Raw genomic sequence first — 16,407 nt, forward strand, 5'->3', positions numbered from 1 at the left:
TTGTAGTTTTTAACCACAAAATATGTAGTTTGGCTATCCAAACTTGCAACCAATAACCAAGGATAACCCTTTTTGCAGCACCTAACTCTGACTCTTCCAAGCTCATTCACATATTTCTCAATTTGAATTTTTTCTTGAACTGCATATTTGGTTACAGCTTCCCTAAATTCTCTTACATTTGCAAACACCAAACCTAATTCCCAAACAATCTTCTCAGAAGTTAGATAAAAAATAACTCTGTTTTTTTTCTTCTTTCTAACAATTTGTTCAACCTCTTCGCCATCTCCCCATCCTATTTTTTCTTCTAATTCAAACTTAGGAGCTTCATAACTAGGATAGTAAGGTTCATCACCCCCTAACTTACCTAATAAGCTATCCTTACTGCCAACATTTGTTTTATCATATCCTATATCTGGGCCCTTTTCAGTAGTATGAATTTGTTATGTAGTTGTGCCTCTAGTTCTCTTGTTTGACCTGTTGAAATGCCTTCTTGAAGCCCTAAAATCCATATACTCTTCATGAACATCACTATTTAAACTCTCTTCACTGCTATACACTTCAGATCTCTCATCTGATTCATTATCTGATTCATCATCTGAACTTTCTACACTTAGATTGGAAGGTTCAGCAACAGGATTAGAAGGCTGATAAGAAGTGTTAGAAGGTTCACCAAGAGGATTAGAAGGCTGAGATGAAGTGTTGGAAGGTTCACCAAGAGGATTAGAAGGCTGAGATGAAGGGTTGAAATGTTCAGAAGGAGGACTAGAAGGTTCAACAGGAGACTCAATTTCATTAAAAGATGTAAAAGATTCCCCATCTACACCACTGTCCATCACATGGGGGACATAATCCAAAGCCAATGAAGCAATTTCTGGCTCATTAACCTCATGATAGACATAAACATCCATTCTATCCCCATTTTTAAACATAGAGGAAATGTCACAAATAACCTTATCACTTTTAACTTCAACAAAAAAGCCATCGATTGGAGATATAAAAAAGGAACAATATGTTGTATATCCTAAGTCCTTTATGTAGCCTTTTAGTTCAAAATAAGACATCCGATCAGTGTCTACTTCCAAGAATTCAGTCACAGACCCACCAACATAATCAGATGGGAGACCAAACACAATTTTTTCCCCATGATACCATCTCAAAGTTATAAGAACAAATGACATTGTAAGAAATCCTGAAAACACAGTTATAAACAGATCTCAGAAACATTGAATCAATGAAAGTTACAACAATATTCAACAACAACAACCCAACAAAGAAATACACATCAACTGCAACAGGCCAACTTCCCAATAATACAGATGAGTAATATACACAACAACAACATGACGACAAACGAAATACGCATCAAACAATGTAAATAAACTAATGACTAATCACTACAAAATTCACTTACAATGTAAAATAAACTAACCTATGAGCCTTCACTTCTTCGTTCTGCCACCAATATTCAACAAATTTCAACAAGCAATGTTACCAACTAGCTTTGCCTCATGAAATTTCTTAGGGTTTTAATCGGTTGAAGAGAGAGAGACGAGGGTAGGTGAGAGTGAAATGGGTTGGAAGTTTCTTTGGGTTTGGGTTTGGGTTATGGGTTAAAAAATGAATGGGTTAGGATAAAACCCAGCCTTTGTTAAATGGGTTGGAGGTGTGGCACACGCTCTTGGATTGAGAGCACTGATGTTGAAAAAATGATGTATTTATTGTGTTTTTGGATGGTTTCGTGGGGTAATAGGACTCCCGCAAACATAAGGTGTCTACTTAAAAAAAGGGTATAAGTTCCATGGGGTAATTACGTATTTCCTCTTTTTAAGAGGATATTTTACAAACATAATGTGAAGTGCTGTGTTTTTAATTTTAAATGTTAAATAGACTTATTTTTGTACTGAAAACACCTCCAGCTTGTACAAAATGAAGATGGATAGATGAATATTGGCTTCTCCTATTGTAAAACCTAAACACTCTTTAAAAACCCGATAAAACCGAAAAAACCGAAAGAATCGAATAAAACCGAAATCGAAAAAACCGATTTTTATTGGTTTGATTTGGTTTATAAACTTAATAAACCGACATAATCGGTTTATTTTTTTTATATATAAAAAATCAAACCAACCCGACCTATGTACACCCCTAACTATTTGTATGCAATCTTACACATGTGCCTTGAAAAAAATAAGAATTGTCAGAAAAATCAGGCAATTATTGGATTTGGTATAATTTGATATAATTACATTGTGTGACATTTTCTATTGACAATATAGTTACTTGATAGTATGTGTAATTCACAAGGCAGTTACACTCTCCAATTCTCTGAAAGCTTGTAAAGCCGATTATTTTTTAATTTATTCATTTTATTTCTATTTTTATTTTTTTTGTTTTAATTTTATTTTTTATGTCTATTATTTTAAATATTTTTTTACTATTCTAAAATTTTATAAAAATATGTTTCTTATTTTATGTTATTTATGTTTCATTTTCCTCTTATGCACAATACTTCATATGATTTTATGCAATTTTTTGTAATATCTATTTTTTTTATTTTTTTCATTAGCATAATTTTGTTAGTATTTCAATTTTTAAATTTAAGTAGAATTCGTTGTTGAATAAAGTTATAAATTTACGTTTTTCTTTTCTTTTAAATCATATTTATGTACGCTTATGTTGAAATGACATAAAGAGTATTATGTTAAATTTTTTGTTTTGAATTTAGAACTTATGTTATATTTCAGATGTCATTCGCTTTAGTAGTATTGACTTGATATTTCACAATGCAAGCCATTTATTTTTTTTAGGTAGCCTTGATAGATTATCCTTTTGTCAAATGGTTTAATAATTTTATGATATTATATTTATAATATTAATATTTTTGTCTAACATGCATTTCATGATTTTCATAGAAATCTTATATTTTTTGTGTACAATAATAAAGTGGCAATGTGCTCTTGAAGTGCCTACGACATAAAACTTCATGAAACTTCACGAGAGGGATAAGTACCTAAATATAATGAAGCGATGAGATCTCAATAAGTTATATAAGTCACATTGCGAGTCGAGACAAATGATATATTGTCAACGATATTTTTGATACAATATAGCGCAATATTATAAGAGATTATGAGGATTTGAATTCTACGGTCTATTAAAGCATGATGATGTTGGGGTTTTTATCAAGTGGAATGATGCATCTTGATAGGCATAAAGTTTATTTAACTTGTACTCTAGCTATTAGAAGATGTCATGCATTTAATATTGAATGTTGTCGACAAAATTGATATGAAAACATCCGAAGAATTCAAAATGGCTAAAACATACACAAGTTTTTGCAAAAACTTGTTTATAATCCTCATATGGATTAAATCAATCAAAAATCTTTTATATGTTATGCAAGTTGATGATTTGAACTGGAACTCTTGAAGAGTTTTCAAAAAGCAATAAATTATTTGCTAAAAGAAGTTGAAATGAGAAATTTGCAAAATAAGATTGGTCCTAAAGTACTATATTTTTTTTCATTTGATATATTTATCTTGTTTTAACAATGAACCTGACATAGTTTTAGTCCTATATGGAGAGATTGAAATATAATCAATTGCAAGTCTTTATATGAGAGTCTGTTTGGCTTAACTTTAAAAAAGTAGTTTTTTTTAAAAGTAGTTTTTAAAAAGTCAAACTTTATTAACTTTTAAGTTGAAAAATGAAAAGTAGGAGAGTACCTACTTTTAACTTGTTTTAAGTCATTTTTAATTATTTTAAGTTACTTTTAATTTTGTCAAACACTCCCAAAAGCTAAAATGACTTAAAAGTAGGTTTAGTGCCCGTTTGGATTGACTTATTTTAGGTGTTTTTAAGCCAAAAGAGTTTTTAAGCAGTTTTGAAGTGTTTGGGTAAAGTTAAAAAGTGCTTATAAACACTTATTTTAAAGCCAAAATAATAAAAATAAGTCAAAAGCCATAAGTTAGAAATCCTAACTTATGGCTTTTGGCTTATAAGTCATAAGCCAAAAGCCAACCCAAACAGGACCTTAACCAACTTTTAAATCAATCCAAACAGACTCTAAATGTGTTATCATAATAAATTTTGTCAAGTTTGTGAATGTAAAAGCATTGATTTGATCAACAAAATAACCCGATCTTAGACACGCCAGATGGTTATATGTGGGGGCACTATCATATATCGACAATATACAAAGCAGTCTATTGTGGCTACTTCATCAAATCATGATGATATAATAATTATTCATGAAGCAAGCGAAAAATGTTGTGGCTGCACCCAATGATACAATCTTATTCAGAAAAAAATATGACTTGAAATATGACAAAATATTCACAATTTTATATGAAGATAATGCAACACACATAACACAATTGGAAGAAGGATTCATAAAGGGAGATAAAACAATACATGTTTCACAAAAGTTCTTCTACGTTCCTGAGCTAAAAAAAATGGTGATATCAATGTGCAACAGATTCATTCAAATCAATTTGACTAATTTATTCACTGTATCTCTATCAATTGCAACTTTCAGGAAGATGCATGGTGCACAAGATTGGGATGGAAAGATTCAAATATCTGGATTGATGTTCTCATCAGGAGTTAATATGTGATGTATCTTTTTTCCTCATAAGGTTTTATCCTAATGAGTTTTCCTTGTAAGGTTTTTTAAGACGCATCCAAAATGCGTATTATTATATATTTGTACTTGTTTTTAAGACGCATCCAAAATGCGTATTATTATATATTTGTACTTGTTAGGAATGCGTTGAAAGTCATTAATTTAAGTATTTAATTATATTTTTAGTTGCTTTATTTATTATTCTAGAATAGGGTTTAGTTTCAAAGTTTCATAAGGATTAGGCTAAGTTATAGTTATTAGTAAAATAGGATTTAGTCTCCTACTTTCATAAGAATTAGACTTCATGTTGATGTAATAAGACTCCTATTTAAAGGGGCTTTTGATGAATAAATCAGTAAGTCATAATTCAACAAAAAGCAAGAGGGATACACTCACCATGGCAGCTGCAACAAGGGGAAATGAAGCTCATCTTCATCTTGTGGCTAAGGCGTCAACATGGAGGAGTTACAAGGGCGGCAGATGAGACAAGGAGAAAATTTTCAAACATTTCTTGAAGAGTGTCTGAGAGCTGCTTTTTGCTTTTGTTTGTAATTGCTGGGTCGGGTCATTTTTGGACCTGATTTGGATTATTTGGCTTTTGTTTGATTATATAATAAAATGGTCCATAGGGCCAAAAATTTAACTAAACCAAAAAGCAAGAGATCAAAGTTCTCTCTTCCATTGAACTCTAAAGTTTCAGTCTCCCTTTGAAGAACTGAAGAGATCAGAGTTCTCTCTTTTAATGAATTATAAGGTTTCAACCTCCCTTTAATAAGTTGATTTATATGTCGCCATGTGAATCGATCATTCCCTAAAGATCCATAACAATTTGGTATCAGAGCCTAACACAATGGGCGATGAGATCAGTTCTCGATTTCAAGGAAAACATACCATTACAGAAACCCCAATGGACTCTAAAATTGCAGCAATGGAACAACGCCTCATCGAAAGAATCCCCAAGTCATCCAAGAACAATTGTCTAGATTGGGAATTGACTCTACAAAATCAGCAACCCACAAACCTGAGTCAAATAGTGCCCAAACAACTAGCAGATCAACAATTCTTGCTACAAAAGGCAATACACCACCTACTTATAACGACACCAATAATCCATTAATTCAGGCACATCGTTTTTTTTTACCCTCCCTAGGAGCTCCCACCCCTTTTTGCGCCTTTGGTGACTCAAACTCGCAACCTTCGGGTTAGAAGTAAGGGGTGCTTACCATCCGAGCAACTCTCTCTCGTCATTGAGGCACATCGTTGTGAACATTTTTTTTTTAAAAAAGAAAATTAAAAAAAATGAAAAATCAGCGATTTGGACCTCATGAAAGCAAAAAAGATTGTTGTGGCTGGATTTCACATGTTCGAACTAGCACCATTATGGTATTTTCAACTTAAACGAGCGAAAGGCTCAATGAGTTGGGAAGAATATCAGCGATTTGGACCTCATGAAAGTACCAACCTGATGGGCAAATTAGTCTTGCTTCAGCAAACAGATAGAGTTGAAATTTATCAATGTCAACTTCAAGCTAGGGCTGGAATTGGATATGTTGATACTGATCCAGATTTTCTAGAGGATTGCCCCGAAACTTGAGCTTGAGGACAAGCTCTTTTAACTTGAGGGGAGTAATGTTAGGGATGTGTTGGAAGTCATTAATTTAAGTATTTAATTATATTTTTAGTTGCTTTATTTATTTTTCTAGAATAGGGTTTAGTTTCAGAGTTTCATAAGGATTAGATTAAGTTATAGCTATTAGTTTGGAATAGGATTTAGGTCTCCTACTTTCATAAGAATTAGATTTCCTATTGATGTAATAAGACTCTTATTTAAAGGGACTTTTGATGAATAAATCAGTAAGTCATAATTCAACAAAAAACAAGAGATCAAAGTTATTTCTTCCATATATTGAACTCTAAGGTTTCAGTTTCCCTTGAAGAGCTGGAGAGATCAGAGTTCTCTCTTTTAATGAATTCTAAGGTTTCAGCCTCCCTTTAATGAGTTGATTTATATATTGTTCTGTGAATCGATCCTTCCCTAAAGATCCATAACAGTACTCTTTTCCCTTGACTACAATTTTTTCCACTGGATTCTTTTTAGTAAAATTTTAACGAGCCACATAATCTATCAAATAGACATTCAAGGGAGAATGTTATAAGCATATTTGTATTATTGTGAATGTCTATTATGTAGATTCCTTTGAAGAAAAGCTAGGAAGGGATCAAGTTAGTATTCCTCTATAAATAAAAGGGGTTTCCTCATTATAAAGAATCTCACAAACTCTAATCCTTGGAAGAGAAATAAAAAGTCTTTTCAGAATAATTTTCTGTATCTGAGGAAGAATAAGATATTTATAGACAACAAGAACTGCTTCAAAAAATAAGAAAATATTCAGAAAAGTATACTAGTTCGAAAGCGGCGAGGCCAAGTGCAGTCTGCACAAGAATGACACTTCAAAAACCGAAAGTTTAAAGTTTACACTATTTGGATTGTGTGGTCCACACATGCCCAAGTGCGGCTCTAAGAAATATCATGCACCAACATTCTAACATTCTTCAATTCCTCCCAAAGGTCTAATTCATGTAGTCGATTAACATAAAGCATTGAAGTCGCGCCAAGAAAAGGTAGTGAAAGAAGAAAGGAAGAACAACGAGAACATGACTAGCAACATAAACAAAGACACCCATAAAGAAAGATCAGACGTCATATATAATCAGCTAGGTAGGAACAAAATCTAAAGACACAGATAAACAACAAACTCAAAACACACACAATGCGGTACTGATAAATGGAAAGAACAAGTGTAGATCCCACTTAATTATATTAAATGGCAGACAATTGAACAAGTATGGAGGACTCTAATGCTTTAGCTAGCAACGGGGAGGATGGGAGAGTTTGCACTGTTTAGGGAGCTTCATGGCAGGCATGTTTTGGATCAATTTCCAGGGAAGGTACCAATTGGAATTCTTGTAAGAGCAAAAGCAGCTCATGTCTGCATTGGAAAGCGTGGTGCAGCATCTGGCTGTAGGCAACGGTGGAGTCACTTGATGGTTTGCATGTCATTTAACCTTCCCCATTCATCTTACATATTCCTTGAGCCCATAGCAAAAACTATAGGAGTCACACCTCTCCTCTGATCAAGCATAGAGCTGAAAGAGTAATAGTAATAAATAGACAAAAAACCGACTGCTAAATAAAATTGAGCTACAATTTTGACTCAAAAGAAACAGAAATGGTTCAGATGTCACAAAATCCCATACAATAAAATAGTTTGGGCGATCATACCATGCATATCAGAGACCGCCTCAAAGAAGACAATTAAAAAATAACCTAGAAACGGAATCATAGTTGTTAAAGGGCCTATCAAGTTCTTCATGCATACCACTGAGTAACAGTTGCAAACAAGATCTAGTTTAACAGAACTTCCAGCGATTATCACAGTTAACACATGTGACATATGTTGTCATTGGTTCATCAGCACTCCGAGTTTGCATCTGGTAGTAAGTGGTCTGACTTTTCCCACACCTACCACACTTAAACTTATCTGTGCTGGCCTTTGGAGGACCTCCAAGCTGGCTATTAAATAATGCTTTTTCTTTGATCTTCTTATTCTCCTTTTGCCTTTCATCACTCGCCATTTCTTCTGGGCTCAAATCAACAATACTGTGAGGTGAATACTGTCCTGTAAGGACTTTCCTCCGGAAATCTGGATTGTTTGGATCCTTGATGTTAAACATTATTGACCTATACTTAAACTTCTGGGAGCCACTAGATTTACCCCACTTCTCAAACATAGCAGTCTCAACCTGAACTGCAACTCTATACGGATCAGAACCATTCACAGCATCCCTCAAATCATCGTCATCAACTTCAACTGAGACTTTGCAAAGAGCCTCAGAAAGGAGCTCCCGAACTTTGTCTCTCACAGGATCCTTGCAATAAACAAGAGCAGACAACTTTGGTGGGGCAGCACTAGCCACATGAGATCTCAATTTCTCATCCTTGGGTTTCTTCTCAATCTTAACACTTTTGAAACTTGTATTCTCAGTCTTCATAACAGAAACATTCTCAGACTTTACATCAGTGAAGGAACTTTCTGCCTTCATTGCTCTCTCAGATTTTTGAGTCAGAGACTTACTTGACCTCTCAACTGTCACATTCTCAGCCCTTGACACCTTTTCAACCTTCACTGAGTTCACACGCTGAAATTTATTGCCTTCATCACCATCATCGCCAGCACATTCAGCTTTTACAGATTCCCCATTTACTTCATTGCCGTTCTTATTTTTCATTGTCTCTCTCACAATTATAGTCTTCCAGTTCTTCACTACATCAGAAGCCAACACCTGGATCTTCTCCCTCGGATGTTTTGTCAATGTTCGAAGGCGTTTGCCCACCTGAAACATTATTCATTATGTCAATTACAGAAAAAGGATCCATTAGCAGATGAGCACCTCCAAGAGGACAATAAGCGTAAGAAAGAAACAATAACAGGTAATAACACCAGTTCATGAAATTCCTGAATCAATCTCTGGGAAAGCCCTGAGAGAATGAAACCACACTAGCTAAAATACATTAACTCACAATACTGACCCATGTTTTTTTTCCAAAAGAAGAGAGAAAAGAGAGAGATAATAGTAGTACTACTAGTAACAACCAACAACAATAATCGCGTGAATAGTGTGAACTTACAATACTGACCCATGATTCTTTTCCAAAAGAAGAATGAAAGTAAATAGGTCTCGCACAACAAAAATAGAAAAGGAATCATCACAAAGAAGAAAAGAGTCATTGGAAACCATGGTGGAAGAAGAAGATAACAAAAAGGAAACTGAAACATGCTTTTGGAGGAGTCCTGAGAATCGTTTAGCAAAATGTCCCTATATTATCTCCTTTTGACCTTTTTTCTTTTTCACCCTTCACATTTAACTTCTGAAAATTAACAGCTTTCCTTTGAATTTTGTTGTGAATATAATTAAGTAAAGAAAAGTGTGCTCTCTCTAACAACTTACGCTTCAAGATAAGATGAAACTACTAAGAATGGGTCAAAAACCAAGGACCAAAACTGACGAACACCCTGTTTTTTTTTACTACTAAAACCGACCCAAAACCACGAACTCGATAACGTCGGAAAATGGTGGTTCGCTATACGGAAACTAGCTGACTGCTTCGATTAAAACAAAGGCACTAAGACCTCATTTGTCTTCATTAAGATTAAAACGTCTGAATTTCAATGATTAAAATATTGTAGGTAGATATGAACACTGAATGATTAAGATTGTTTGTTTTCTAAGCATTTGAATATATTGAATTAAAAAATTTATTAAGTATTAACAATACAACAACAACAATAACATACCCGATATAATCCCACAAAATAAAATTTAAACAATATAGTAATTAATATTCTATCAATCATAAGTTTTAAATCCACAAATTTTAAAAACTATTGAGATTTTTAACTGGATATATAGATTGTACTTATTTTTTTTTGAACATTTAGATTGTACTTATTTTTTTACAGACACAAAATTAATTAATTTCCTCTAATAAAAATACAAGCAGCAAGAAAGATAGTTATACCTTAGTCTTAAAATGAGACAAAAACATACTACATAGCTTATATAGAAATGCAGCTATGAAATCCCACAATCTATTTGGATAATAATTAAAAAGAAATCAATACGTCATATTTAATTCAACCTAGCAATTAATGCACTTAATGAGCTGCCGAAGAGCGTTAAATGGGTTTCAGATTTCATTTCAAATCTGCCCAATTCAGATGTTTCAAGACCCAATAAGTGGTAGAATTTTAAGAAAAACAAATGTACTTAATGAGCTATCATCCGAATAATTCAGATTCAATGAGACCTAAGGGGGGTCTGTCGGTTTTTAAGAAATATATATTTAAAAAAATGTAGTAACTTGGAATCGAACCCAAGTATTTACCATGATATTGAACAATTCTACCACTAGACCACACATACTCAATGATGGAATACTTCCGTTGTTTTCTTTTATTTACTCATCAATTGCAGTTTTGCATTTCAAAAAGTGGCAAAATTGATCGGTTTTCAAATTAAAAAAATAATAGTATTTGTGCATTTTTGGATGGATGGATGTCGGTTTTTCTTAAAGAAAAACAAAAAAATTATAGTTTCCGAGGAATTTAGCGTGAAAAATAATAGACGAACATCCTTTGATTTTCTTTTTTAAAAAGCCATTGAAAAACCAGCAGACTCCATCTGTTTTTACTAATTTTTAGTAGTTAAGTCGCACACTTCAAGTTGGCATTACACGCAGAGGTCCTGAGATCAAATCTCATTGTCATCTATTATCAAAAAGAATTTGCACATGCTTAGCCCAAGAAAAAAGAATTAGGCCCACACATGAAGGAGCATGTTGAAAATATAATTAAGCAAAAGTGTGCGCTCTCTATCCTCTTCAGCTAAATGAGATGATCACATACTTCTACAAAATTTTACTTATTCATCTATATGTTAGAATCGCGTGCTTCTTTGAAATCCCATCACTTCTACTTCCTTTTTCATAATTGACAAAACCTCTATTTAATCATGTAAAAAATAGTATCTGCATATGCAAGGAATTTAGAAATTGAAGTTCAATTGCTTTTTTATTCTCTAGTTCTGATTTCTGATCACATGATTCAAAAATGGTAGTAAAAGCAAAAGTTGTTTTTGATATGATCACTTGATTAGCTCCAAGGATAAAACCTTATCCAGACCAAAAAAGAGACTAAGGATAAAGTTAGCTACTTCATACAAAGAAAAAAAAAGATAAATTTTCGCGGCCTGATTAATTCATTGTGATTGTCTGCAATGATCATTAAGACTTGTGATTTCTACGAAATATGATGCCAGGGCCATTATGTTATTTTAGCATACTAGATAGGCTAGCTGTGTTTTGATTTAAGAAAGGGGTGCAGAAAGAAAGCAGATAGTTGTGAGTTGTGATCCTTTTTCTAGACCAAGAGAATATCCATTACTATTTGCTTCCTGAATGGTAGTTCTTCCACAATTGAATGTAAAAGGCATCAACTTGTATACTGCTAGAGTACTAGTCAAAGTTCATAAAGTGGGATCGCTTTAACTTAAGGAGTGATGACCCCTTGCTTAAAATTGCTTTGTTGCTTAAAAGTGATAGGTATCATTTAATTCCTGATCTGGAATAATTACTAATAATGGCTTCTATGTGATGGGCCAATTGATCCTAATTTGAAGGGACAGTAATCCCAATATTACAATTCCACAACCTTCCAATTATGGTATATCACATTTTTAGATAATAACCCAGAATCCACTTTAGTGAAGCTAAAAAGCATATCAAATGGGGGAACAAATCCTCTTCTTTAAATAAGGAAAAAATTCATTTTCTTTCAATGAAGAAGCACAATTGTTATCAAAAGCAATTTGTAACTTAGAAGTGACGGAATGGTGTAAGGCTAGGGGTTATCACTTAACATCAGAAGCAAAGTATTGTCATGTACAGAGCTTATTCCAAAGAAAAACACATAGAGATTCCCCTGAAGTATTTCAATTTATTTTTGCAAAATAAAAAGGAAAAGAATTCCAGGAACTGGAACTAGGCAAAATCCAAGCTTTTCAAGAGCAAGTAAACGGAATTAGCAAATGTGTGGATGCTAAAACTGAAAAGCGGGAGATTGTATATTATAATATCAAGGCGACGAAGAAAATGAGGATATCTTTGAATACCTGTGTGGAAACAAGGACTTGATAATTGACAGGAAATCTCTTGAGCCGCTTCAAAGCGTCAAGGCACCTATCCTCCTCCGGAGAGGAATCTGCATCGCCGTCAACAGCGGCTGCATCAGCCGATCTTTTTACCGCATCGAACAGCTCGATTAGCTCCTTCTCCATATCTCCTGACTAAGAACAATCGGATCTTCAAGCAAGAAAAACAACAAACATTCTAAAGCGCACAAATCTAGCAGGTGAAAGTCTTCGGCGTTTCTTCAAATGATGAAACCCTAGAGTTTAGATGTGGGGGAGATTAGTCGTTACAATTGAGGCGGGGATGAGCTAATCGAGGTTGTTGCGGCACGTGTGCGGCGATCGGACGGTAGAGAAGGGCACACTGGATATCAAGATCCAAAGACGTGAGATCGGCGACTGGTTATAATTAGATAGTCTGAATTCTTTGTTTTTTTTTTTTTACCAAAAAGAGTTTACCGTATAATATGATATTTTAACAATAGTTGAAGTATGGTGGATTAAGTACAGTAGTATTCTTTTCTTTCTAGAGAAAGAGAAAATTAAATAAATATATACGTAAGACCTAAGGACCAAAACTAAATGGCTGTTAGCATATTTGAAGAATCCGACAAGGATTCAAATGGCTACAGAAGGTCGAGCAAACCTTTGCCTCTTTTGGGATGATGCTTTGCAAGGTGAATGAGCAAACAACGTGCACGTGCGAGTTAACTGATCCAACCCTAGTTAGCTCACATGCATGTAAAGGGTTAGATTCGTGTTCTTGGCATTGAAGTAAAAGCGATGATGCCTATACAAGTATACATTTCCTATCTTGTATTAGATTATGGTGCAAGCTAAGAATTTTAGATGATAAAGCTATCATCTTATGTAACTGCTCGCTCTCTTGCTGAAACTGTAACGCACAAAATTTGATCCTCATATAAATGAGGTGATGAAAATTGAACATGCAGCACCAATTGAAAATTAAAGTCTGATTAATTTGGAAACCCATTCAACCTCTGCATAGCATACACACAGATCACGATTCTTTCCGGTGAGTACACCATAAGGAAGCATCAAGTTAACAATATGAACAGTAATGAGCACAAAGCTCGACCAAGGAAAATAAATCCAAATCAGAAAATTGATTGAAGCAGCTAACCATCAAAGGCTCGTGATTGTACTAACAAGGACCATGAAATGTAAATGTATTATTGACTTTAATCCTGCTCAAGGATTAGTTTATCACCAAAACTGATATCAGTTAGCTACCGACTTCCTCCACATTTTTATCACTTCTCTTCTTCCTGCTTCTCAATAAATGTCTTCCTCAAAAAATCCCATGGCTGCAAAGATATAGTGAAGAATGTATAAAGTCAGATAAGCAAATTAATTATGACATCAGTTAATCAATTTCACATACCACTGAGGCGATAGCAACTACATCAACTAGAAAAGCATTGAACAATCTCAAAGGGAGTTACAGGTATTTCCTGAAAACCTCCCTGGAAACTACATTAATTGGAAAAGCATTGAACAATTTCAAAAGGAGTCACAGGTATTCCCAAAAACTTAATCAGCAACTTCTTTTTACCTCTAGAGACTGCCTTATACATAAATAATTCCGTCGAGGATATTCAATAAAACAGCTAATTACAGAAATATCACATCGAGCTCAACATATTTCAAAAACTTTTATCCAGCTCAGCTTATCTGGCATCTATAATTAAACCTACCTCTCCTATTTGTTTAACACATCTTTGGATTTTATGAGCACCGCATAGATTACAACTTCCTCATTACTGCAGGAAAATGCTATGGATCATCAAAGAAAGGTCTTATCAGACCTGATAGGAAGTTTCTTTAAGTTTTTCAAAACAAGAGAAAGAAACAGATATAATTTCAGAAAACTTGAGGAAATAGAAGGGTGATGAAATCTAACATTTATATCACATCCCAAATAACTTAAACTATGCAGCACAAATATAAGAAATAAACCATCAAGGATACTCCTGAAGAACCTTTCAAACTAATAACAGGTAGGCAACTCATAAAAGAATTCAAGCAACAAATCATTGAGACAACCAATTTTTCCCATATGAAACGACAAGAACATACAGCTGCGAAAACAAAGGTAACCACCAAGAGAGATGAAGAGTGAACCAGTATCAAGAATCAAAAATCATGACATTTAGAAAACAATAGTTTAAAAAGATGTTTGACAGAAAACCATTTCCACCTACACCCTCCTCCCCAAAATTGTATCATTCATGTCTAACTTACATGGTATCTAACACTTCACTTTTTTTGGTCTTTTAACTTGGGGCCTGCAGGAATATGAGCACCGAAGGGAAACCAGAGGCAAATCTAAGATTTAAACATTATGGTTCTAGTTTGGGGTTCTACCACATCTCATTTGATTTACTAGGTTCAAACTCAATCAATTGTACTTATTTTGCAGATTTTTTAACACATATACAGGGTCCAAATGAAAGCACTACATCCGCCTCCCCCTTCATTAGTTCATTAGACCAAAACCCAGAGGAAACATTAGCTTGATGGTATAAAATAAAAACATCAGCATTTCAGAATGAAAAAATGCACATAAAAGAGTACCAAAATCTGGGAGGTGGTAGGACATCTCAGTCTATCCAAGGTAGTCGGACATCTCAGTCTATCTAAGATCCGGACTAACTACAATAGTAAGTGGCTTGGAAAAGTTCCATGGATCACCAAAGGTCACTACCGCCATACAATCCCACTCACACTCTCGTATGCTACAAGGATCAAGGAAGTACAGCGGTATTTTGCAAGTGCAAAAAGCTGTATATTGTTCCTATCCTTCTCTTTGTCCATTTTTATTTTTATTTAAAAAAAAAAAAAAATCCTATCGATAAACATGCTACTAGTAACCCATCCTTTATCCTTTGTTACCTCCTCATTCCTTAAACCAAACACATTTGATCCCCTACCACATCCTCAAAACTGTTGAGTTTTGCAAATTTAGATCGAGCATAACACATAGATCATGAAATCTAGCAACAACAGTGTAAACCCAAAAATAATAACGATGCACGATTGTTCAACCATTGAACATTTCCAAATCCCAGTCCAACAAAAATAATTAATCCTGATTAATCATTTGATATAACGATTATATTTTAGAGGAATGACGGAAAATCAACACAACCATTCAGTATCTAATTACCAACTTGACTTTGAAATTGTATCCAAATTGAATGAAACATGAGGGAAAACGAAACAGATCTGGATAGATATTATAAGCAGAGATCTCAAAATTAATAAAAAGCAGAGATGAGGAATTAAGGAAAAGAAAGAAGATAAAGGACCTGGATGACCCAGAGGGCGCCGGTCACGGCGGCGACACCCCACCCTGCGGCGGCCTGGATATCGGTGGATTGTGGACGGAGTTTGGGGCGGAGGAACTTGAAGAGTCCGTTACCTGCTGCAGCTGGACTAGTCATCTTCGGCGTCGGAAGCCCTAGACTTTGGTTTTCTAAACTTTTTGCAATGCAATTAATGAGAAAGCAAAATGAATGCCGAGTCCTATAAAGCGAGAGCCCCACAATTTAAGTTGGTCGAATTCCAACAGAATAAATTTTTCACCTTCTCGGTCTAATTTTTAGATCACCACATTTCAAGGTCCGTGGCAAATTGAAGGTATAAAGGGTGTGTTTGGTATGAAAGGAAAATGTTTTTTAATTTTTTCATGTTTGATTGGATAAAATATTTTGGAAAATTTGAAAATATTTTTCAAATCAATTTATTTTTTTAAAATTTAAGGAAAATGACTTCTATTCAAAACTTACGAAAATATTTTTCAAAACTCTCTTCCAACTTCAAATTACAATTTTTTTTGTTGAAAAAATCAATTTATTTTTTCCCTATCCTCAAACCAGCCCCCCCACCCCCTCCCTCTCAAAAATAATAATTTTAAAGCTTGTTTTTAAAAAATGATTTTAACTTCAATTTTTTTACCCTACCCCCAGCCCCCGACCCCCCTCCCCGGCCAACCCCCCTACCAGCCCCTC

General features: G+C 34.3%; 1 protein-coding gene across 1 annotated transcript; it reads right to left on the minus strand.

The window, feature by feature from the left end:
- Window positions 1-7,870: 7,870 nt before the first annotated feature.
- Window positions 7,871-12,798, minus strand: LOC125860748 (transcription elongation factor TFIIS-like). Its single transcript, XM_049540768.1, has 2 exons — window positions 12,356-12,798; window positions 7,871-9,019 (listed from the first exon to the last, which is right to left on the minus strand). The coding sequence occupies exons 1-2, from the start codon at window positions 12,518-12,520 to the stop codon at window positions 8,036-8,038; spliced, it is 1,149 nt and encodes a 382-aa protein (XP_049396725.1). The 5' UTR covers window positions 12,521-12,798; the 3' UTR covers window positions 7,871-8,035.
- Window positions 12,799-16,407: the final 3,609 nt, after the last annotated feature.

This window comes from Solanum stenotomum, chromosome 3 (assembly GCF_019186545.1).
Source record: "Solanum stenotomum isolate F172 chromosome 3, ASM1918654v1, whole genome shotgun sequence".
Taxonomy (NCBI): Eukaryota; Viridiplantae; Streptophyta; class Magnoliopsida; order Solanales; family Solanaceae; genus Solanum; species Solanum stenotomum.

Bases quoted from the DNA above. Each gene is read 5' to 3' on its own strand.
- LOC125860748 (XM_049540768.1), bottom strand. From the start codon at position 12,520: ATGGAGAAGGAGCTAATCGAGCTGTTCGATGCGGTAAAAAGATCGGCT. The intron at 9,020-12,355 runs GTATTCAAAGAT...ATAATGTTTCAG, and splicing joins AAGTCCTTGTTTCCACACAG to GTGGGCAAACGCCTTCGAAC.